General features: G+C 40.1%; 6 protein-coding genes across 15 annotated transcripts; 5 read left to right on the top strand and 1 right to left on the bottom strand.

Annotated features, from left to right (window-relative positions):
* Nucleotides 1-117: 117 nt before the first annotated feature.
* On the top strand, nt 118-3,796 carry LOC103317433 (ELKS/Rab6-interacting/CAST family member 1-like). Its single transcript, XM_008215526.4, has 4 exons — nt 118-484; nt 1,881-2,258; nt 2,350-3,372; nt 3,460-3,796. The coding sequence occupies exons 1-4, from the start codon at nt 344-346 to the stop codon at nt 3,619-3,621; spliced, it is 1,704 nt and encodes a 567-aa protein (XP_008213748.1). The 5' UTR covers nt 118-343; the 3' UTR covers nt 3,622-3,796.
* Nucleotides 3,797-6,450: 2,654 nt separating this feature from the next.
* LOC100678181 lies at nt 6,451-8,417 on the top strand. Of its 2 annotated transcripts, XM_016984373.3 has the most exons (5): nt 6,461-6,799; nt 6,881-7,024; nt 7,110-7,542; nt 7,642-8,000; nt 8,085-8,417. In XM_016984373.3, exons 1-5 carry the CDS (start codon nt 6,632-6,634, stop codon nt 8,241-8,243), a joined length of 1,263 nt encoding a protein of 420 aa, XP_016839862.1. In that variant the 5' UTR covers nt 6,461-6,631; the 3' UTR covers nt 8,244-8,417. The 2 variants fall into 2 exon arrangements, with proteins under 2 accessions (XP_008213313.1, XP_016839862.1); XM_008215091.4 differs by having other exon boundaries at nt 6,451-6,799; nt 7,110-8,000.
* Nucleotides 8,418-8,774: 357 nt separating this feature from the next.
* On the top strand, nt 8,775-11,244 carry LOC100118450 (abnormal long morphology protein 1-like). 4 transcript variants are annotated; one of them, XM_032598668.1, is made up of 5 exons: nt 8,775-8,965; nt 9,195-9,410; nt 9,667-9,855; nt 9,940-10,803; nt 10,889-11,242. In XM_032598668.1, the coding sequence occupies exons 2-5, from the start codon at nt 9,258-9,260 to the stop codon at nt 11,045-11,047; spliced, it is 1,365 nt and encodes a 454-aa protein (XP_032454559.1). In that variant the 5' UTR covers nt 8,775-8,965; nt 9,195-9,257; the 3' UTR covers nt 11,048-11,242. The 4 variants fall into 4 exon arrangements, with proteins under 4 accessions (XP_032454559.1, XP_008213311.1, XP_031782561.1 ...); XM_008215089.4 differs by having other exon boundaries at nt 9,664-9,855; XM_031926701.2 differs by lacking the exon at nt 8,775-8,965 and having other exon boundaries at nt 9,057-9,410; nt 10,889-11,243.
* A 56-nt stretch (nt 11,245-11,300) lies between these two features.
* On the top strand, nt 11,301-13,924 carry LOC100679579. Its single transcript, XM_003424193.4, has 2 exons — nt 11,301-13,199; nt 13,278-13,924. Exons 1-2 carry the CDS (start codon nt 11,696-11,698, stop codon nt 13,385-13,387), a joined length of 1,614 nt encoding a protein of 537 aa, XP_003424241.1. The 5' UTR covers nt 11,301-11,695; the 3' UTR covers nt 13,388-13,924.
* On the top strand, nt 13,921-17,164 carry LOC100678228 (NAD-dependent protein deacylase Sirt4). The gene is made up of 4 exons (XM_003424241.5): nt 13,921-14,637; nt 14,746-15,025; nt 15,098-15,380; nt 15,457-17,164. The coding sequence occupies exons 1-4, from the start codon at nt 14,568-14,570 to the stop codon at nt 15,778-15,780; spliced, it is 957 nt and encodes a 318-aa protein (XP_003424289.1). The 5' UTR covers nt 13,921-14,567; the 3' UTR covers nt 15,781-17,164.
* LOC100118491 (acidic phospholipase A2 PA4) lies at nt 16,004-23,138 on the bottom strand. Of its 6 annotated transcripts, none has more exons than XM_008215092.4 (5): nt 22,564-23,138; nt 18,228-18,491; nt 17,808-18,145; nt 17,479-17,683; nt 16,004-17,326 (listed from the first exon to the last, which is right to left on the bottom strand). In XM_008215092.4, exons 2-4 carry the CDS (start codon nt 18,489-18,491, stop codon nt 17,506-17,508), a joined length of 780 nt encoding a protein of 259 aa, XP_008213314.1. In that variant the 5' UTR covers nt 22,564-23,138; the 3' UTR covers nt 16,004-17,326; nt 17,479-17,505. The 6 variants fall into 6 exon arrangements, with proteins under 6 accessions (XP_008213314.1, XP_008213315.1, XP_008213316.1 ...); XM_008215093.4 differs by lacking the exon at nt 22,564-23,138 and adding an exon at nt 21,845-21,977; XM_008215094.4 differs by lacking the exon at nt 22,564-23,138 and adding an exon at nt 19,608-19,771.
* Between the last annotated feature and the right edge of the window lie 448 nt (nt 23,139-23,586).

The raw sequence follows: 23,586 nt of genomic DNA, 5'->3' as shown, positions 1-23,586 counted from the left end.
AGGGAAGCATTAGCCGCAAGGACTCAAGGAGAGAGCCGACGGACCCACCCACTCCATCCCCAAGAAGACACTCTATGTCATCCCTACTTGTCAAAATCAGTCGATTTCCTTACTACGGTGCGTGCGCACAAAATCGCATCGATGCATCTGCAGCACCGACGCTACCCCTGCCCTCCGACTCCTCGCTCGATCCATCGACGGCATCGGAAAGGTTTAAATAAGCTCCGAACGACGACACCGTCACAGTTTTCCCTTGGAAGCCGAAGCGAGCACATCAGTCGTTGAGCCGTGATAGAAAGTGATAGATTTTGTGTGAAAGAAAATTCACGGATTCCCAAGCAAGATGTTTCATTTTGTTAATAGCTTCTCGACGGGCTGTGGTTCGCCCGGAGCCCTCGAAGCAAGCTACGCCGACGAGTTCCCGACCTCCAATGTGTATCCTTCGACGTCTTGGCGCGAGTTAGACTCCAGTATTTCCGACGAGGTGAGTAGTAAACGATTTTTTATCATACGTGCACGAAAAAGGCCACTTTCCATGCATGTAAAGTGAATGGAAAATCGAGTTTTTTCCTCACTCTGCAGCCTATCCGATGGATGTGTGTGTGTGTGTGTGTCTATAAGTATTTTCAAATTTTTCGAAATTTTTTTAATTCTTAACCCTAGATAGAAATTTGGCTGGTTGAACCAGTCAATATCCTAGCGGCTCTGCAGATTCATTCGGTAGAATCCCGACTAGAAATACTCGAGAAATCTCGCCGATAACTCGGATCGACCGCACTAACGTATATTTTATATAACCTTTTGCGCATGCATTTACTCGTCACGACAGACGCTAGATAATACCAATGCATATAGTTGTGGCTTATGATATTTGTTATAATTTTATTTAAAGGTGTACCACTGATACACCTATGAATAATATTATAACAAATATAATAAGCCACAATTACAAATAGTTACCAAAAAATAGCCTTTACTGCGCCCCGGGTAATTTATTACCTGGCCGAGCAAACATTATTTTGTCCGGCATTACTGAATAGCTTAGCCCGAGATCTTGAAGACCGAAGATTCTCGTTTTGAACGGATTTTTGAACAATTTCACTCTGTTTCAAATAGCTCGCAGTTTTGATAGGGATGGTCATTTTCGAATTTTTTTTTTTTAATTCAAGATCTCGGGCTAAGCTATTCAGTAATGCCGGACAAAATAATGTTTGCTCGGCTAGGTAATAAATTACCCGGGGAGCAATAAAGGCTATTTTTTGGCAACTATTTGTAATTGTGGCTTATTATATTTGTTATGATATTATTCACAGGTTTATCAGTGATACATGTATATTATGTATACACGCGAATCAAAAGTCAGTCGCACGTCCAAATCCTACGAACCATAAAAAAAAAGCAAAAAAGCAAGGTTATGTTATGTAGCCGCAACTCTTGCAGACGACTTCTAGCAAATCTGGACGGTAATATTTCCAGAAATAGGCTATAATAAAATATAATTACCCAGAAAAGATTTGTATAAACTGGGTAGACTCCAGTCTCAACACATCGGTAGAAATCCCATCTAAAATGACATGAATTCTGGAATATTTCTATCCAGATTTGCTAGAAGTCGTCTGCAACATCTCTACGAGGAAAAATTTTTGAAAATTTGAAAATGTTCAATATACTATTGCTTTACTTTGAAAAATCCTCGAATTTTCCATTCCTTTCATATGCATGATAAGTGGCCTATTCGTGCACTTATCATAAAAAGTACGGTGTGCAACAAGGGAAGAAAGCCAATTTCCCCCCCTAGTTGCACAATATACTATTCCTTAATCAATCAAAAACTAGTCGCATCGCTGACACGTACCTAATATGTGTATTTCTTATGCCAGAAAAACAAATCCATTTGTTCGAGCGCCGTTGTGGACGGGACGATGAACGAACCACCAGGAAGCTGCGTGATTGAGAAAGTTCTGGTTGACAGTGAAAAAGTGCCGGGCAGCCACGACGAATGCGCAGCGTCGGCAACGGTGACGAAGGACTACGGTACCGATGACGAATGGGTAGTCACGCACATGAGCGACGCTCAGCTTTCTGCGATGGAAACGGATCATGTTATCGCGAATACAAACAACTACGCTAGAGGACCGCCAAAATTGTCCGAAGCGGACATAAAATGCAGTATATTGATTCGGCAGACACTGGAACAACAGGCCTTATTGACACACGATGCGTTTATGAAAGCCAGGATAGAGCATCTGGAAAAACTCGTGAGTACAACATAAAACGATTTACTACAGTGTTATTCGAAGATGATGACGCTTCGAGATTCCGGTGTAATAAAAAATTCGTATTTTTCAGCTTCATAAGCAGGGCACAGTTACGCCAAGTTCTTTACGAGGCGAAATTCTGAAGCAGCATGTCGAGGATTACACAAAGAACATGAAAGAGCTGAGCGATCGGCTCATTCGTAATTTGCATACTCGTTTCAACGACGAACAAAATATTATCGAAGACTGCGCCAGAACGATTCACGCAATCGAACTACAAAAATTCGCTTATATGAAATATCTGAGTGAAGACGTTCTGACTGCGCTTGAAAAGAAACTGAGAAGTCACAGCAGAAAACTGTATTTTGTCCAACTCGAGATTTTGGAGGAGAAGCAAAGTATGTTTAGCACTCAGCAGCAGTACCAGAAAATACTAGCTGATTACAGGCATTTGGTGCGAGGGGTGGACTCTGTCGAGGAAGAAGATGAAATGAAGGCTATGATCGACAAGGAAAGGCAGGTAAAATACGCCGCGATCGAGAAAAGCCTCGATAAAAGGGATAAAGAGTTGAGCGAAAGAGAGGCTGCATTTACTGCAACGCTCCAACAGACGCAGAGCCTAAACAAAGAAAGAGAGTGTTTGATGGGCCAAATTGAAAGATTGGGCATTATGATTGAATCATTGGAGGATCAAAAAGTGAGGGTGTTGGATGAAAGACAATCTATTGAGGAGGAAAGAGCAATCTCAGAACGTCAACAACGCACGCAAGAGTGTCAAATCACAGAGTTGAGGGACGAGGTTCAGCTGCTGAGGAAAAAGTGTAGCGAGTTTGCCGAAGAAATCGACGCCCTGAAAGACGAGAACGAGATGCAGCAAAGAGGAAAAAATAATTTGCTACGCGAGCGACAGTTCTTGTACGAAACAAGAGTACATGCCGATGACCAAATAGCATTGCTGAACGTGAATTTAGAAATGATTCGAGAGAGAAACGCTTCGCTGGAAAGTTCACTCAACGTAAATCGAGAGGATCTGAATAATTTTAAGGCCGAGCTTGCAACCGCACACGAGACGATCGCTAAGCTGCAACAAGAAAACGCCGAATACCAAGTGACTGTAAGTTGATATTACTAACGAGTTTTTGTTTTAATTATCATTTCCTTGTAATTATTTTTCTGATCATTATGAAACTTATTCCAACAGGCGAACACAGTCGAAACGTACAAAATGCTAATCGACGAACAAGAAAGAGACTTGACGCAAATGATCGCAGCCGAGGACAATTATTTACAACAGATAGAGACATTGTCCAACGAGAATCGAGAGTATCGAGAGAAAATTGAGCGTTTGAGAAATCAACAATGAATTCAGCAACCTCCAACAAATTAGTATAAGAAGATTTATGTTCCCTGTTTATTAAATGATTTTAAAAATTGATCAACCGAATTTGTACTAAAACTGCACACTCAAAATTTTACAGAAGTGACCACATTTTATACTTTTATATCCAATAAATACACTCAATAGCATTTAAAAATTATTGTTGTCCACATCAATTCGCAATAACATAATCCTATTTTATATATTACATTCATGTAAATTTATAAAAAGTATAGCCATTATTACTCAATGATAAACGGATACTGAATGTCCCGAACGAGGGGTGTAAGTGAACAGAAAATTTATATTTAAAAAATTGTTAGAAACAATAATATTCATGTGAAAAATTGTCGAATATGAACAGCTTCGATGCATTCCCGTAACATACATTTCAAATCCGGCGAATATCGTTGTAAATTGAATCCCTAAAAAAACTGTTTTCAATAAAGTTAAAAGTTTGAAAAAAGTGACTCGTAAAAATAACGAAATCTCTAAATATAAAAATGTTAAGTGAATGTTTTTTTTTCTATACGAGCTGAGATAAAATTAAAGTTAAAATTAGTTTTCCCCAAAATTGATATTTAAATGCGCAAAAAAGGTTACTATTGCTTTAGACATTGATCGCATCATAATCGTATGGCATTATTATAAATACATAATATATAAACACAATCGCGCGTCACCGACCCTGGTAGAAATGTTCAGCAATTTATTAACAGTCACTGTCCAGTTCAGATTGATTTCTTCATTTCTTACTATTTTTAGCATTGGAAATTAATAAAAATGACTTAGAATCAAAATAAATAATCAATAATATGTTTTATAGCACAGTGTGGCTAAAATCCGCTGTTAAGTCACGAATAGGCGAGACTTGTGGGCTTTAGCAGTCTGTGCTATAAAATTTTATACGATACTCTTGACTTAAGGTAGTTCAGGGCCCCCAGTCGTTCTCAACCATTCCGTTCGATAGCATATGGCGGAGCGCGTTAGTGGTCTGAAATTGTAGTTGAGCACGACTGCCAGCCGGTGGCGCTCTCACACACGTGTACACCAACACAAACATGCGCAAGAGAGCGTAGCGACTTGGCAACGCCGCGTTGCCGTACGTAACCTCGCCAAAAAACGGTCATTTTGCAAAAAAGAAGGTGGATGATAAGCTAAAAAAAGCTGTTTTAGCCATGTTAGAAGCCAGAAAAAAGCGATCAAGAAATTCCAAAATAAAAGATTGTAGTGATAGCACAATATTCGAGGGATGTCGAGTTGTTGACCTCAAAGAGTTTGCTATCATGATATCTAACTTTAATATCATGGATTTACCATGATTATGAGAGATTTGGTGGTTGAGAGTAACTGGCTCGCATACTGATGAGATTGAAATATCTGTGCAAACCTCATCATTGGTGACATTGAGTGCATCAATGACACAATGCTGTACATACTGTCATGTATGAGAGTATGTAGGGTTAGGTTTTCACTATTAATGTGCACCTTAAAAATCATGTTTCCCCTTCAAAAAACATTGTAGATGAATTTATAGGGTATATATATATGCATCAATTTATGAATATTTTCAAACAATGTCAATGCAGAGCAGGATCATTGGTGTGAAAAGTAAGGTTATATGAACAAATCATAGTGGAGAAAAAATTCTACCGAAATTTCTTCCAGAAATCATGCCTGATTTATCGGGGTTTTCATCTAGATTCTACTCTGGAAATCTGCTAGATTTGAAAAATCTCGGTAGCTTTCAGGTACTTTCTCGGGAATGCTGCTACCAGAGATAGGTCTATACCTATTTTATCCTATACATCGTTTGCGTTCTGCGCTGGCAGGATTAGAACTAACCCTCCTAGGGGCTGCCGGTCGGCACCCTGGCCGTACCTGCCCCCTCCACTCACCCTCACTCATCCTTACTCGTGCGTCATCACCCACTCATGCGTCGGTCGCTCTCGGACCCAACAGCTGGCCCTGGCCTGTTCCCCGCGTGCAGCGCTTGCGCTGAGCCCTCCGCTCTTTCCGCCGCCCCTCCTACCTATCATAAACTCATAAAACCCTTCTCGCTCGATTCACTCATAAAACCTTTCCTCGGGCTTTCTCCGGTTTATGACATAATCCGGTCTTCCTCTTAAACCTCACGTTCCGTCTCTCGCATCCTTCCTCTCTCATACACATGCGCGCACATACACATACACGCTCTCTAATGAAAATAATCTTTTTTTCTTTTAATTAAGCGTTTTATGAAAATACATATGCATTTTAACCGATTTAATTACCGATAAATTACCGATTTAATTACCGATAAATTCTCATTAGAAATACACGCGCGCAAAAGTTTGTTTTAACCCATGCCTGTATTCAATCAAATTCAAATTTACATTGCAATAAATAAAAAATTAAAACAAAAAATACTTATCTCTTATGATACCTGCCTACATTTTCTTGCCTGACATTATAATAATTCCGATAATCACCTAATTTGCAGAATGTTTACTGGAGCTGCACATTCGTGTGTTATATTTACCGCTCCTGTTTCGTTTATTATATTTAACAATTTTTAGATGATAATTATATCGACAGAATAAAACTCTTAAATTGGCTTTAAGCTTGAAATATATAACTTTAAATAAATACTCTAAGGAAAAAGTCAATAGAAACTAACAGGAAAAAAATTAAACAGCATTCAGATTTCAAAATAATGCCGATAGCGCATTCCTACTGGACGGTTTGACGGTTACTTGTTTATCTTTGTCGCGGCGAAAGTGTCACCCTCTATAAGTGACCTCATGTTATAAGTCTACGACGTACGTCCGCGGTTTGAACTTTGAAGTCGAAACGAGTCAGTCGGCAGCGAGCGGCCCTCGATTCCGCTATACAAGTAAACAGTAAAGCTGTTTACATTTTCAAGCGGCGCACCTGTTCGAGAATATTTTCCATAGTTGCCTAAAATTGCATATGTACTTACGTTACTTTGTTGCTAAAATATTGTGCAAGTGAAATGGGGAGTTTCATAAAAGTCGACGACGCCTCGCCAAGCATCTTTGATCATAGTGATGACACTTTAAACTTTAACGACATCGAGAAATCTTTTGTGATTTTGCAAAAAGATGTGGAATCTATTCGAGCTTCGTCCCCAGGTGAAGGAATGTCAGAATGCGATTATAGCGTGAGTAAATAAGATTTTCTTCGTTAGTATAAAACACATCATACCTCACCGACATTTACAAACGTGTTTGTGCTTGAGCAGGATCAACTGTCGATTTTTTCGAGCATCAGTTGCCGCAACACAGAGAACGATTCGCGTGAGATACTAAGAGAGAAAAAACAGCTGAGAAACGAGCGGTTCGAAAGAATAGCGATGTACCAGAAAGAAGTTTTTTCAGCTTTGCACGTGAGTATTTGCAGTGCTCTGTAAGGCGATGATAAAGCGTTTCAGTTTACAGCTCGTATCGTACGTGTTTTTATACAAATTATAGGAGCTTACGCGAAAACTCGATTCGTTGAAGGCATCATCAGATGAACCCAACAATGGCATTGACAGCTCGGTAAATTCTTCAGACAATTCGCTGAATAGGGTAGACACAATTGCGCAGACTGAAACGATGCTGGATGACGACTCGGAGCAGGAAAGCGAAGTGTCTCGGAAAAGTTTCGATTCGATTGAGACATCGATGACAAGAACGCAGTGCGTCAGCGCGGAAACTGAGTCCGTGGCCCCTCATGGCGTCGAGGCAGATACGCTTTCTGCAGTAGGGACTCTGTGCATGAGCACCGAACCAGAGGTGCAGCGAACGACGGAAATCGCGACCGAGAGTATCAAATTTCAGGCACCTAACACACTGATGGCGCGGTCGAGCGCAAGTGCCGAGCACTTAGCAAACGCTGGTATTTCTTTGTCAGCAATAGAGGGTAAGAAATCGTGCATATTGCCTGACAGCTCGTTCACTGTACAAGATTTGACAGAGCGTGGAAAGAAAGAAAGAGATTTTAATAATAAATTATGCGAAGATCTGGACAAAATAATGGATCAGCAAACTATGGAACTGTTGGATCGGGAAAGAGTTGTCAAAAAGACACTGGAGAAAGAAGCTCTGCTGCTCAGAGAAAACTGCACCGAGTTGACAATAAATCTCGAAGCCGTCAAAGGCGAGAATGACGCTTTGCATATGGAAATGGATGAATGGTCAGAAGAGCGAGAGAGACTATACGAATTGAATAAATTACTTAAATGTAAACTGGAGTCAAAAGAAGAGGAGTACGAAATGTTGAAAAGCGAAATCGACTTGCTGAGAACGAAATCTGGCACAATTCAAGTGGATCTTGACAATACGAAAGCCGAGCTTGCAGAAGCCCGCAGGACGATTTCTGTAAGTTATTAACGTTTGTATTATATTTTTTTTCAATAATAATAATCCTGAACATTTTGTATTATAATATGTTTGTGTCAACAGGAGATCTCGGCTGATGTTTACAATAATCGAATCGAAAAACAAGAGATCGATATTTTGCGATTAAGAGCAACTGAAAAGAGTTATTTATGTCAGATAGAGTTACTTACTGATGAAAACAAAATACTACGAAATTATATCGATCGTTTCTTAAATACATGAAAAAGTAAGCGTAAGAAAGAATCCGTAAGTTTAATATTCTCATATGTACTTACAATTTTCATTAAAGCTAAGTTTGTATTATGAAGTACTACATTCATATAAGCAGGCATTTAATATTGGTTAAATAAATATAAATAAAAACATCTATGGTCACATCCATAGCAAATTATCAGAGCTTTGTTTTTTAAATAATGAATATAGTTAAATATTACTGCGTAGAGTTCTTTTAGTTTGCACAAACATCTGGCGTGACAAAAAATTGGTCTGAAAAATCATTTTGCGCACGTATGAGATAGACAAGTCAAGTAATGGGATATTAAAAATCCGGGCAGAATAACAAGCCCTGCGTCTGATTTTGTAGTAGTTTAATAGTACATAATGCAACACGGGACTAAAGTCGTTGATTATACCCGCGGGTGAGTTTACTGCCTTGCTTCGCTCGGGCGTCTTTAATCGAACCTTAAGCGCATCTTGGATACATGGTGCACTTTTCACCTCATTATAATAATATAATATGCCTTTTTACTTAATTGAATCAGGGCTGCAGGTGCGTACTTTTGCTTAGGATATGAACTAAAACCTGTGCGGCACATTTTACGTCGAAAGTATCAGCTAACTCTTAGAAGTTCGAGCTGATCGATCGACAACTGCGCATTCGTGCGGGATAGCATCAGTTTTCAGTTGCGGTTCGACTTGTGCATCGGCAATATCGGCGTCTACGGGTAAGATACACACCTACATAGAATAGAGTGTGGCGACCTGTTCGGCGCTGTTACCCCCACTTCGACTCAAACGCAATTTTCCACAGGCTGATGCACCTCGAGTCTCGACAGTGTTTCATTCCTGCGCTTGAAGTCTAAATGAGTGGTTGTACCGCCGAGCCGAGTAGCTAGCACATAGACGCTAGGATAGTTCATCACATTTTTCAAATTCAATAATCTTCCCTTCCAGCTGTTGTAGAAGCGTTGAATGACTCGTCGAGCACTTTAGCATCATTTATTAAGAATTTTCAATATGGCGCGGCACTGTACATCGAAGATGTTTCAAAAGAATAATATTCTCGTTCTCGAAGATAGCGAGCACTCGTTTTTAATTCTGGGTAAGGACCTGATGGAATCCATACGAGGATCATCGCCCGATGAAGGAGTGTCAGATTGCGATTATAGGGTGAGTATAACACATATAATTTACATTAATTTATGAATATTTCTGATCCATAAACACACATTATTTTACCCTGCATACCGTTAACCGCGCGGTGCAACAATTATGCCATAAGTGGTCCTTCATATAGGTACGGCGTTATTTTTATATATATATATATATATATATATATATATATATATATATATATATAAGCCGCACTAGTATATCGCAATGTACTGTATAAATTATAAACGCTTTTGTATTTTACTCTAAGCAGGACGAGCAGTCGGCCGTTTCGAGTGTGAGTAACTGTAACTGCAATACAGCTACTGATAACAAAGTGGACCTATTATTGAAAGCTGAGCAGAAGAATGTTGAAGGATCCGAAAACAATACCGTGATGCAGGAGCATGAGTACGAAAAAAAAATAACAACGTTCCAGGATGAAGTTGCATTAGCCTTACGCGTGAGTATTTCAATCGAGCCGATTAATTTTCTTTTTCGATGAAAAAGCATAACGTTGATTTTGTATTTTGTTTTTAAATCATAGGAAACGTCTAAAAATCGTCGTATGTTAAGATCCGTAGGAGGATCCATCGATGAAATCGACAGTGCGTTGGATTACATGGAACAGTCGGTTCATTCCACAATTTACTTAACGAGCGCTGAGATGTCCCGATCATCGGCAACGGTGGAGACTCAGGCTGCTATCAGTAGTATGGAAAAGGCATCGGTAAGCGCATCCATCGAATCTTTGATCCAGGATGCTATGAACGAAACGGAGGAGCAATGGAGGGGAACGAGCTGGGATCAAACAGAGTTTTCTGCAGCGGATTCGAGGAAGCTGCAAGACCATTTGCAAAAAAGGAACACGTCCGATGTAGATCCGAGAGATTTGGAAATCATGCACTTGAAGCTTATGAATAAGGCACTGAGAGAGCAGAACGAACGACTGAAAAATAAAGTAAGAGGATGCTCTATCGAGCTAGAAAATTCAAAGTTAAAAGAAGAAATGGTTAATCTAAATCAACAGCTAGAAAGTCTTGGAAATATAGAAGATGTCTTTTCCGAAATTATGACTCAGCTGGAAACTTACGAAAAGATAATAGACGTGCTTAGAGATGAAAACTTGACGAAAGATTTCAGAGCCATCAAAATCGAGAATGACGCCTTGCTTATGGAAAAGAATAAATGGTCAGAAGAGCGAGGGAGTCTGCACGAATCAAACAAACTACTTAAATATGAACTGAAGTTAACCGAAGAGAAGTGCGAAATATTGAAACAAGAAATCGACTTGCTGAGAACGAAATCTGGCACAATTCAAGTGGATCTTGACAATACGAAAGCCGAGCTTGCAGAAGCACGCAGGACGATTTCTGAGTTGCAAGCACAAAATTCCGATCTACAAGAGACTGTAAGTTATTAACGTTTGTATTATTATTTTTTTTCAATAATAATAATCCTGAACATTTTGTATTATAATATGTTTGTGTCAACAGGAGATCTCGGCTGATGTTTACAATAGTCGAATCGAAAAACAAGAGATCGATATTTTGCGATTAAGAGCAACTGAAAAGAGTTATTTATGTCAGATAGAGTTACTTACTGATGAAAACAAAATACTTCGAGATTATATCAATCATACATTTCTAAACTAATAAATGCGTAAAAGGCAAAAGTTCCACATAGCATACACAGATTCGGAATAGACAAAGATACTATACGTATATTTTTTACAATCAATTCCTATGTATTATTACGAATACTATGTATACAATATACAATATACTTTATGTTTATAAGCAACAAGATTTATATTAAAATGTATAAATAAAAAACGTTCGTTATACGTATACATGCGGGAGCCACTTCTTATACCACCACACGCAGGCCGCAACGCACCGCTTGGCGGACGTTGGACCACCATGACTTGGTTGACTTGAACGCCAGTTTAAACGCTATCAAATGTTAGCATCAAAAAACAAAGTGGTTTAGTATTGTTATTAATTCGAAATTAGTTGTCCAAGTGATCTTTCCATTATACATATAGTTGGACAAGCGCGACTTCCTCGTTAGGCTAATGTATATAATATATAAGACGAGAGAGTTATGCATGGAGACGTGCTACGAAACTTGTTTCATACTTTTGTTTTTTGTCAGAAAATTGTTGCAAAAAGGCAATTTATTGAAATTCAACAATTCTAGTTTAAGTTCTGGATTTGAATTTCTGAACAAATGTCATCTCCGGACAGATTTATGCTCATTCTGTATGCCTAACCTTTAAAGCTCCAATTTGAGTTTACAAAATGCCTAGGAAAAAGAATATGAGGGAGACTTCTAAAAGAAAAACAAAAGAGAGGGTAAAAAAGACGTATAAGAAAAGTAGTGTAAAGAAATCTGCTGAAAAAAAGAAGGTAGAAAAAAGTTATAGCCTAGAAGCATTGCAAGCTGCTCTCAATGCGATGGGTGAAGGCCAAACTTTACGCCAAGCAGCCGCAAATTTTGGGGTTCCTAAAAGTACACTTTTTTTGAAGTCAAAGTGTATAGTACCACTTGAGTGCAAGAAGGGCCCCAGAACAGTGTTGAGTACGGAAGATGAGGCAGAGATTGTGTCATGGATAGTGTTTAGTGCAGATTCTGGTCACCCTGTTACCAAATCAAGACTTCTTGATTACGTACAAAAGTATGCAACTGAAAAGAAAATTGACACCCCATTCAAGAATAATAGGCCTGGACAGCACTGGTATCGTGCCTTCATGAAACGTAATCCTAACCTCAGCAACAAGATTGTACACAATCATGCTAGCACAAGAGCACCTGTCACTGAAGAAGATCTTCGAGATTGGTTTGCAAAGATAAGACTGCACCTAGAAGACAAAAAATTGTTAAACATTGAGCCGCACAGGATTTTTAATGCAGGTGAATCAACGTTTATGCTTACCCCAAAATACAACAAAGTTTTGACTGAAGAAGGAGTTAAGGCTCCTCATGAGATTGTATCCAGTAACGAGAAAGATACCTCAACAGTATTGTTCAGCATATCTGCTTCTGGAGTTATGCCACCTCCTATGATTTTGTTTGACTTCAAAAAGACTCCAAAGAAAAGTGTTATAGATAAAATACCAAAAGGCTGGGGAGTTGTAAACACAGAACGGGGTTTGACGACATCAGAGAGCTTTTACAGCTATATTACTAATGTTTTTTACAAGTGGCTAAAAGAAAACAACTATGTTTTTCCTGTGATTTTATACGTGGATGGACGTAGCTCACAAATAACGTTGCCTCTACTTAAGTTTTGCAAGGATCATCTTATTGAACTGATAATATTGTACCCAAATGCAACACACATTATCCATCCATTGGATGTTGCTATATTCCATCCATTAAAGGACTCGTATAAGAAGGTCTTACAGGAATGGAGAATAGATAACAACATATACAATTTCAAGAAACAAATGTTTCCACCAGTTTTGAAAATGGCTTTGGAAGCGTGTGATTTCACTGAAGCTGCTATTACTGGTTTTAAAACTTGCGGACTATACCCTTTATGTGCTGATGCCGTTAACTATAACATTTTAAGTAAAAAAAATAAAAAAAAAGATGTTACTCACAAATTCAATTCAACAAACAACGCAGTTCAAAATAGAGAAGAAATAAGTGAAGGATTATTGAAAATATTCGAACAAGATCTTATTTCTCCAGATGTATTGGCATCTTTTAAGCAAGCAGAAACAGATGGTGTATGGAGTGGTGATGTGGCATACGTCGCATTGTTTGAATCTTGGCTCAAGTTAAGAAAACTTTGTAATGGTAAGTAATTTTATTATGTAAATAATGTAACTTCTTTTCTAATTCATATTTTTAATAATTATAATTGTTCGTTTTCAGTATCTGATGCAGAAATGATCGCTACAGTATCAGACGAGTCTTGTGATCATGGGATGTCAGACAATATTACTATTGACTTTGTTGAAGTTCAGATGCCGAATACTGATTAGAACAGTCAAGTTATTGATATCACTTCTGAATCAGTTGAAATCAAATTCGAAGTGATCTGAAATAGTTAATGAAGCCATATGAGACACTTCTGTGCATTTCAACTTATCTGCTATTGAGCCTTACATGATGTATATTGCAACAAAAAAAAGTTGAAAAGAAGGAAAGGGAGCAATAAACTTTGTTAAATAAAAGTTAAAGAGAAAGATGAGAGAAAAAGAAACAGCTAGTGTACAGCAGTATAATGAAAATAAAAAGAAGAAACTGCAAATAAAAAAAGAGTTACAGATAGAGAATTTGAAAAATCTGTAAAATTAGGAAATTGTTAAGAGAATATTGCAGCTTTAACTGATCACTTACATAAATTGAATGTTGATTCATCCGAATCGGAAACTTGGAAGTGTCATTTTTACAAACCAAAGTAAAAAAAAAAGAAGAAAAAACTGCATAAAAAAAGTTGACCAATTTTAGATGTTTTTGTCACTTATGCGTGCATTATTTTTGTAAAAAGAAATAATAAAATTAAATAAAAAATTTAATAATAGAGTTTATTTACCTTAATATCTATAGTTTCCCCATTTATAACTATTCCTATAATTTTTCTTATTCTAATCTCGTGATACTTAAAATATTGTCTAACTACTACAGGCTTAGCTTTGTCCATGTATTGCAACATTGTCCAACTTTCGGTTACTATATTGTCCAAGTACTACGCCTCCCGGAAACAGTTGTCCAACTTCCCCGATATAGTTGCACGAATTGAAACCGACTTTTTTAATGGAAAAAAGCTCATATCAAAAAACTTTGTGTGCATTGATAGAAAATTTATCTAAGCTATACGCTGATGATAAAGCATTTTTTATTATTCTATTTGTATTTACCCGATTGACAATTTTCTAAAAAGTCTGTAAAATATCAGTTCAAGTATTACTCATATAGACATCAACATCGTGCGCGCTCTGCTGTTGTTTACGTCAAAGTAGCAGACGACACTGAACTGCTCTCATCAGCTGATTCGATTCAGCCTATATCTAAATCTAATCTTAGTTTATCCGTACGGTTGCACAAAGTATCATAACAGCATGTTGTGATACATTAAACCTTTTCAAAATTAGCCATCATTAGAAAGTATGATAATAAAATTTCGTTAAGAACGTAGTGAATCTTTGAAGCAAACAAGAAATGTCATTAATCGTACCAACCATACGTGGAATAAGCCTGAAAAACTGTTCGTTCTCATTAAACTTTACGGGTTAGAATTTGTACATTTTAATCGATTATTATTGATAAATATGATGCATTTATCAAAATTTACTGAGGGTTTTCTATTTTGACTATAAATTTTGAAATTCTTTCATAGATCGAGTCAATAGTCTGTCTAGTCTTGCTTTTGTTCCAAAATGCCAACCCGCCAGAGAGGAAGACGTCAGAATGCTCAAGCACTTTGTCAATACATCTGGAAAAATATGTGTTATAACAGGAGCGGGAATATCTACTGAAAGTGGAATACCTGATTATCGGTCAGAAGGTGTCGGACTATTTGCAACCAGCGATCGTAGACCAGTTTCTTATCAGGATTTTTGTAAAAGCGACAAGACTAGAAGACGTTACTGGGCAAGAAATTATGCAGCTTGGCCACGGTACCCTTCAGATTATTTGTTTGGAATTCTCATAATATATGTAATTTATTTATACTTTGAACTACTTTGTAGCTTCTCGCTGTTCCAACCCAATGTCACCCACAAGTGGTTAAAAAATATGGAGGATATTGGAAAAGTAAGCTGTGTCATCACTCAAAATGTGGACAATCTTCACATAAAAGCTGGTAGCAAAAACGTTGTTGAATTGCACGGCACTGGATATAGAGTAGTTTGTCTCAGTTGCAATAACAAGATTGATCGATTCGTCTTTCAAGAAGTTCTTAATAAACTGAATCCTGATATGAAAGCTTCATGCGAAGCTATAAGACCAGATGGTGATGTTGATTTGTCTCAGGTATGCATAATCCACTCTATGCGTCAATTGAAAAATAATTCAAACGAGTTATTGCATTCTGCGTCTTTATTCATAGGACCAGATCGATGACTTTAAAATACCCCCTTGTTCAAAGTGTGGTGGAATCATGAAACCAGACATTGTGTTCTTTGGGGATAATGTACCAAAACAGGTTGTTGAACGAGTACAAAACGAGGTTGAAGAGGCTGATTCTCTACTTGTTCTCGGAACTTCTTTGACCACATTCTCAGGCTATAGAATTGTACTCCAGGCAGTCGAAGCTGTGAAGCCAATAGCAATACTAAATATTGGAGACACAAGAGGAGACGAACATGCTCAGATCAGGGTTCATGGTAGGTGTGGCGAAATTCTCCCAATGCTTACTGATGACAAATCGTGATAGTTTTTTAAAATTGAACGAAAACTTAACATTTTCAAATGAGGTTTGTGATCTCGAAACTCAAAGTACAATTTTAATTCCAAGACACCCCGATGCTTCTGCTTTGCTAAAAAGTTAAAGTTAATGTAATTATGTATATTATAAAGATGTAAATGACTCAATGTATATAGTAGCACTGCAGTTTTTAAATTATGCTATATATTTTATGAATAAAAACCAGACGTACGCGTGGAAAAATCTTTATTGACTTGCAACTTGATTACAGATTAAAACATTCTTCATAGAAATTCAAATAGGAATAATTGAGTGTACAATACAATAAGGATTTACATCAATTTATTATTTTAAGTTATTATTAATGATAGATTTGGGTTTGAAGCTTCAGTTATTCTGTGTATAGTTCGCGAGTTTAAAAAAACTATGATGATTGTTTGAAAACTTGGAAATAATAAGATTAAAAACAAAGACTAGATACCACGTCAATATAAGAATGCACTGATCGTTCAAGAAGCGATAGATTTTTTTGCTCAAAGTCGCGTACATATAGCAATTTCTAAACGTTCTGCTGCATGCAACAATACTATAATCATACCGTCGTCGTAAAAAGTGTAAAACTTGAAGAGTTTTCTTTACTACTATCACAATAGGCATAAGAACTATTCAATAATTAAACAGTATAAAATCGGAGATACAGCTGTTTTTAAGAGTATTTGATAGACACAATGAAAAAAGTAATCGTTATTCTATCACCTAATGCTCTATTACAGCTATTACACGCGGAAGCTCTCGTTACCATCATCAATGCGTAGTTTCGCTTAACGTAAAACATAATATTGACTCGAACAATGCAGATGAATAAAAGCGCATACCATCGTTTACAGTATACTGATATCTTTTTAAACAATCACCTTATCGTCACATTTAACGTAAAATAAAAATAATCGCGTCTTATATCGTTAAGAAATAAAAAATCCCGAACAATTTCAAAACATTGTCTCTTAAAAGTATTCAGTCCCATCGTCGGCGGATAGTCAAAACCGCATGCATTCAAGTCAATCGCTAAATTTACGTTCAGCGCATTAAAGTTATTCAGCGCTCTTTTCAAGCTCGAAAGAAAACTCGAAACGCTATAATATTATCTGCGAGCCTAAGAAACATATATGCATAGAAAAATGGTCAACGTTGTACATTATTCTAAATTAGGAAGGCCACTGTGTGCGAGGTATTAAACTATCGTCCTATACAACTACTCGTACAAGTTATACAAAAACTATAAGAGAAACAAAATAAATCTCTCGTTGCGCTGATTATCGTCGTCATTACATTATAAGCTACGTAATACATAATATATACTAGTCTGATACAAAAAAAAAAAAAAAAAAAATACAAGAGAATCTAACATCAGCCGCTGCTACAAGTATGATAAAAGTCGTCCTTTACAGTCGTCCCTTACAAATTCAGCGGCATCAATGGCACGTACTTGTCGCTCGGCTGGAACTTGTACTGGGAGCAGAGTCGAGCCCATTCGGCTTCTGCGTAGCCGTTTCTGAAATCAGAACAGTTAATTCCATCAGTTACAGTTCGGCGTATCAATCGGCCGACCACCAGCACCATTGCCCGCACCATTGCCCGCACCATCACCGCTAAAAAAACCTTCACCAGGCCGCGCAGCTATATTGAAAGAAAGGCTTCATTTACAATTTACGCGCGAAATTTGGTGGAATATCAGTGCCGCTGCTGCTGCTGCTGGTTGTGCGAGATCAGCTGCTGCAGCCAGGCGTTGAAGGACTGGAAAATCGTGTTGAGCGTCTGGAGCTTGTTCTGAGCCGCGGCCCTCGGGCTCCACTCGTTCGGCAGAATGTACTTCTGGGAGCGTCGCCACTCGTAAGAGGATTGCTTGCAGCTACGAAATTATCCACAAAGCCCATGTGCCGTGAGAATATATCCTGTTTATCGCGGACGAGTGCGCGGCGATAATTATATAATAAAATGCGAGTAGATGAAGAATTAATACGAGACACACGAACCTCTGCCACTGCGAGCAAGGTCGTCTCTCCTTGAAGCAGGTGACCTGTATGACGTTGAAGAATAGAGCGCCGAGGGTGTTGGCGACCTCGGTGTTGATGGTCTGCAGGCACCTGCGGAATTTCGCGTCGCAGTCGCAGTGGGAGCGGGTGAACGGCGAGGTGTTGCAGATGCCGTGGATGCACTGCTGCGGCCCGATCGTCGTCGGGCAGTGGTCGTGCTCGCGGCAGCAGGCGTCCTCGGCCGCGTGCTGGCCCAGGTCGTCGTACGACTTGGCGATGTTGCCGGGGCCGCACCACTTGGTGCCCGGGTACATGATCCCGCCGCCCGGAGCTTGGTTCTGCGGATTCGTCGCGCGATTATACAACTATATATTCCGCTTTCGGATGATACAATATCGATACAATATCGATGTATAATACCTTTCCCTTGCTGCGCGAAGCCTTGCAGGTCTCCTCGAGATCGGCCACGAGGTTGTTGGAGATCTGGCGGACCTTCTTGGGGTCCGAGCCGAGGACCATGCGCTGGATGACGCCGCGGTCGTGGTAGAGCGCGCAGAACGGCGCACCGGCGTTCAGCTCGACCATCCGCGTCATCGCCAGGTCGGCCACCAGGACGGACGAGCCCACCAGGCTCACGCTCGAGGCGGCCAGCATCGCCGCCACCAGCAGCATCGCGTACTGCATCTGTTGCGAGATCGAGAGGAAAATCGAGGATTTATAGTTTATTATATTTATTCGGGGGAAGAACAAGCCAATGACAGTTTAATCCTAAACGGCCCGATTAAATCTCGTTGACGACGCTCGCAATTACACGTAACCGATGTGACCTACGATACTGGAAGCTCATAATCGCTAATACCTCAAAATTCCCATATACGCACTACCGCGAACGCGAAGCATCGTATAATAAACGAGACAGGAAATCCATGGAAACTACCTGTATCGTCGATAAACAGCGAGATGAGAGAGAGAGGAAAAAAATCAACATTTCGCGTAAGGCGAGGACACACACACACACACAACAATGAGGCGCAACATTCGAGCTTTGGATGCATTACACACGCAGCCGAGCGAGCGATTAGCAAATCAAGAGTAGCGCAACGGGATGTATATCTCGGTGGCTTTTAACGACTTTTAACGACAGACTAGATTGAATAAATCTCCAAAGAGCATCGCTCGTGAAGGTGACTGCGGCTCTTGCACTTTTCCAGCGCGGGGACGGGATTAAATTAAACCGTGCGGGATGCTGCGCTCTGCGAGTCATGCTTTTTAATTTTTCGCTTATTTTTTTTTCGAGGTTTTTGCTTTTTTATGCGCCGCGCGTCGAATTGAGTCACGTATACCGATGTTGTGATAACAAGTCGGCTGCAGGTATGCCGCGATCGGAATGACGCCTAATGACTAATGGCCTAGTGCCTCGCATTCGCAGTACTATTGTATAATAGTCGGCGTTATTGATGAAAATATTTTTCTCAAAGCCGATAGAAAAAAAAAACAGTCTGAAGTAGGAAGTGACACTTTGAAGATGAGGCTATATCGACGCGCTTTATACCCATTACTCTTCTCGTATATTTACGTAAAGGCGCGTGCAATCGTCAATACATAAACAAGCCTTGATTAGTTCGTCATTCAAATCTGCTCAGTCACAAGCGTCATCGCATCTCCTGAAAATGATTCCCTACGATCGTGATATATCACAAGCAAATAACGTGTGCTTTTTAGAACGACGAATAAAAAAAATCTTTCTGCCTATATCATAGCATTGCATTTTTCAAAAAAAAAAAAAAATAAAAAACTCACCCTTCTCCGGACAAACAGCGCACTTCACAAACACGTTTTTCGAGCAAGCTCGGTCTATCTATGAAAAAGTTATAATCCCGCGGATTCGCCTGCAGTGATCGCACCGGCTTGGCTTCGCGCGTCGAATAACGCACTACTGCATGCAGCGCGTCGTCGCTTCGTTCTCCCCGCGACGAGCCTTTCGGCACTACTCTCGCTTGTATTTTTTCTCTCTCTCTCTCTCTCCTTCTCAGGGTTGATACGAAGGCAATCCTGCGCGCCGGTCGACCTCTGCGCTTCTCTCGATATTATCGCCGGTATTATAGCGGAAAAGAACACCAGGATTCATTGAACTCTCGCGAGAGCGTTTCCGAATTTTTTTCTGCTTCTCGAATGTTTGCCGCGAGAGAGTCGGTGAAGGACGGACGCTATGCGATCGGGCGTGTAAGAGTTGCGCGATCGTAAATTAGCGGCCTGTGTGTGCGGATAGTTTGGCTGTGTCTGATGTGTAGGGATACGAGATACGACGCTTAATTGATTAGGCATGTGGGTTAAATTATTGCGACGATTATCCTTTTTTTTTAAAGATGACTCGGGAGACATTTCAAGATCGCATGCAAATCGGGGAGCGCTTTAATTCGGAGCAAAAAAGGTCGTTCGACGTATCGGACGGGCGGAAATTAAAATTTATGCGACGAGTATAAGGAATAGACGTTCTCTATATTTTCCTGGTTTTGAATGCGATGAGAAGTGTAGCTAATTTCGCAATTTTTCCGATTTTGAAACATCATTTCAATCACAATCGAGGTATAGGTTGTTCGATTGGGGGAAATTAAAACCGATAATTGCATTCTCGGGACTCGCCATTATACAACGCAGGCAATATTTACTTGGATTATACACCAAGAGTAGCTACTGCAGCGATTTCAGTGCGCGGGAAAGGATAAGGACGAATCATATAACTCTTTCTCGAATACCGCACAGTATAATTACCTGCAGTCAGTTTTAACGAAAAAAAAAGCCAACGACGAACATGTCTATTAATAATGCAGGCGGACTATTTATAACCGGGGGAGTGTGTATAGTACGGAATAAGGTACCCCCCGGTGAATCACGGAGATGTGGGTCAATTATTCGCGGTCCCCCAGCTCGCGAACCTTGCCTGCACTTGAACCTGGACCGAATATCTCTCGACTACACAACAGCAGTCCTGGAAAATTGACCGACGCGTTGAACGTAACTGTTCACCAACCAGAAAAAAAAACAAGCTGTATTCTCTCGTCCACGCTCGAACGGAATATTTTAACATATATTCCAAAAAAGGCATTTACGCGCGCGCATTCTAATAGAATAGTGTAACCCTGAGACACAAAGAGCCATTCGTTTCGGCGGACTTCTGTATAACAGAAAATAAGAGATGTGGTTTCCGCGGGACGACGAGCAGTAGCAGAATCTCCTTTGTTCGATCTTCATTTCGCGAAGAGAGACCGCACTCTGCGATCGATTCGACGACTTTTTTAGGCGGATCACGTATATGGAGTTAAATAAGCGGCTCTCGTATATATGTTGTGTTATGCGACAAAAGCCCGCCCTTTTTTTAAAAGAAGAAACGCTGATATTTTATATAGTTTAACGGAATTATTGGCGAGCGTTATTTTTTGTATTCCGTTTATTGGATTCGTAACGTCGTCTGAATACCGGATAAAACTGCGAAATCACGCGGTGAATAATGTAAAAACGATCGATAACGACATTCAATATGTAGCGTGTTTATACGAGCGCAAAAACGATCGAAAAAATCGACGCGTGTGTAAAAAAAGTATTTACGGAAATGCAGATCGACGATGCGTATGCGTGTGGGGTGAGATTAATGGCTGCCGAGAGGTGTAGAACGTAGTTGGAATAACGATGAAGTACACTGCAGAGATTAACGACTGAACTGATCACCGGCGTGACACATCCAATTCTTTTGCTTCGAAAATAAAGAAGGCGAATTCACTATAATCTCGGCGCAGTTTTGCACTACTCCTTTCTTTGTTCGATGCTAGCACATTCCTGAGTAAGTGATAATATTCGTCGCTTCTGGTCATTCAGCTAAGTTTTTGAATGCGCGCTTGGTTTTCGTCGTTATGTTAATTTTAACGTTACCAGAGAACGTGAGCGAGTTTTTAAATTTTTCAAAAAATTTCTACCCGAACGTATATGAACACCGCTATTGCGCATTTTAAATTAAAAAATAAAACTCGATCCACTCTCACCTTTAGCTCCTGCAGTCGGCTGCGAAAGACTAGCCCGAAAGAGGCTCTCACACCCCCGCAATAACAGCCACACACGAGCGAAGATGCGCGTTCAGAGCTTGCAAGCTGCGCAATTCGCAAGCACGTCGACAGTCAGGGTGCACCCGTACTGCAACACTGCGCATTCCCACTCCCCCCCATGCGATATCGTATATACATATATACAGCGCGACGGACGACCTGTGCGGTGGGTGGCGACACGCGAACAATTCGACGTTTGATCGATCGGGCTTGTGGAGAGCTTTTTTTAAAAAAAATTTTTTAACGGCAAACTTTATTGTTTTCGCGAACAAAGGGGACGGCCAGTTTTCCCGGCTCGTTAATCCATTCGCCGCTCATATACGCTGCATCGTCGGTGATGTAGCCTACTTTTTTCGCCGCTCATTTTCCAAATGAAGACTGATTAGGAGAATTTCCGCAGCGCGCACGCGAGTCCGGCGCGCGGCTGAAATTTTTCCACGGCGAATAATCTGCGTCTGAATAATATCCCATTATGCGACTCGTGTTTTGATCGGCGCTTGTGCGTTCAGGAATTGATTATTTTCATCTCTCGATTCCCGCAAAAACGCTACAGGACAGTTTGGAAAGAGCTCGGCTCGGTTGTGTTTGTTTTGGTACGCCGGTGACCGCTAGACTGTCGAGGAGCGAGTATAGTATGGCGAAAAATCAAAAACACTTACGTTGCTCGAATTGCGTCGGTGAGAAAACTGGATTGCGATAAGACCGATATCAAACGCTAGCAGCAAAAGGGCTCCGTTCCATCAACTGCTTTCCGAAGGTCTATACGCGCACAGGACGGTATAGAGAGCAGATACCGAACGTCGTCGTCGTCGATTCCAATCTGCCAGCGGTCACTGTCAGACTGATCGGCTAAACTAGCCGTCGGGATGATTTATCCGTAGAACAACGCTCGGCGCGTGTGTCGGAGCCTTTTATTGAAGGGGAGAGCATCAGCTCGTCGCGTCTGACACTCTGCGCTGTTTTCCGTCGCTATATATACACAACGCATACTCGCGCTCGCTCGACTCGATCTGTGTATACTATTTACGCGAGTCTCCGGTGTCTTCTCTCTTTCTCACTCACTTGTGTCGCTACCGATGACGCGATGAATGTATTCGATTCGCCTATATATGTGCCGATAAGCGCCTGTGGAGCAGGTGCAGGTAGTACACGAGTGGAAAATGTGTCACGGTGCAGTGCTGTTGCCGAGTTTTTTTTTTCTCGAGAGAGAGGATTCATAAATATTGATGGATGGAAATCGCGCGAGAGGGATGCGGAGTAGTAGTGCACTTGTAGCTTGGAGCTATGTAGGGTAAACATAAAGCGACGGCTGAAATTTGTGAATGCTTTTGAGAGAGGACGGGTGGAGAGGAGGAGGGACGTCGATCGATTTGAACTTCCTGATGCGGATGTGTGAAGTCGAGAGTGACCAAGTTTGCCTTTTTTTATACTTTGTTGCATTTTGAAAGTGGCGATCTATCTATATTGATTAAAAATTACGCTTCTGTTTTTTGAGAATTTTTTTTACAAAATATAATCATTGCTTCTCTTGGCAAACGTCTTGCGGAAGTGGAGCTTTTGATTTCTTTGACTGCGTCGTCCTCTTCTAATCTTTTTTTATTGCTCCACAGTCATTATTTATCTATTAGCTCGGCAGAACTGTGTCGCATCGATGCGCCAACTAGTCTCAATGAACGAACGAT

Source organism: Nasonia vitripennis, chromosome 3 (genome assembly GCF_009193385.2).
Source record: "Nasonia vitripennis strain AsymCx chromosome 3, Nvit_psr_1.1, whole genome shotgun sequence".
Classification (NCBI taxonomy): Eukaryota; Metazoa; Arthropoda; class Insecta; order Hymenoptera; family Pteromalidae; genus Nasonia; species Nasonia vitripennis.
Note: the sequence above shows the minus strand (reverse complement) of the source record. Positions and strands in the feature narration are given on the sequence as shown.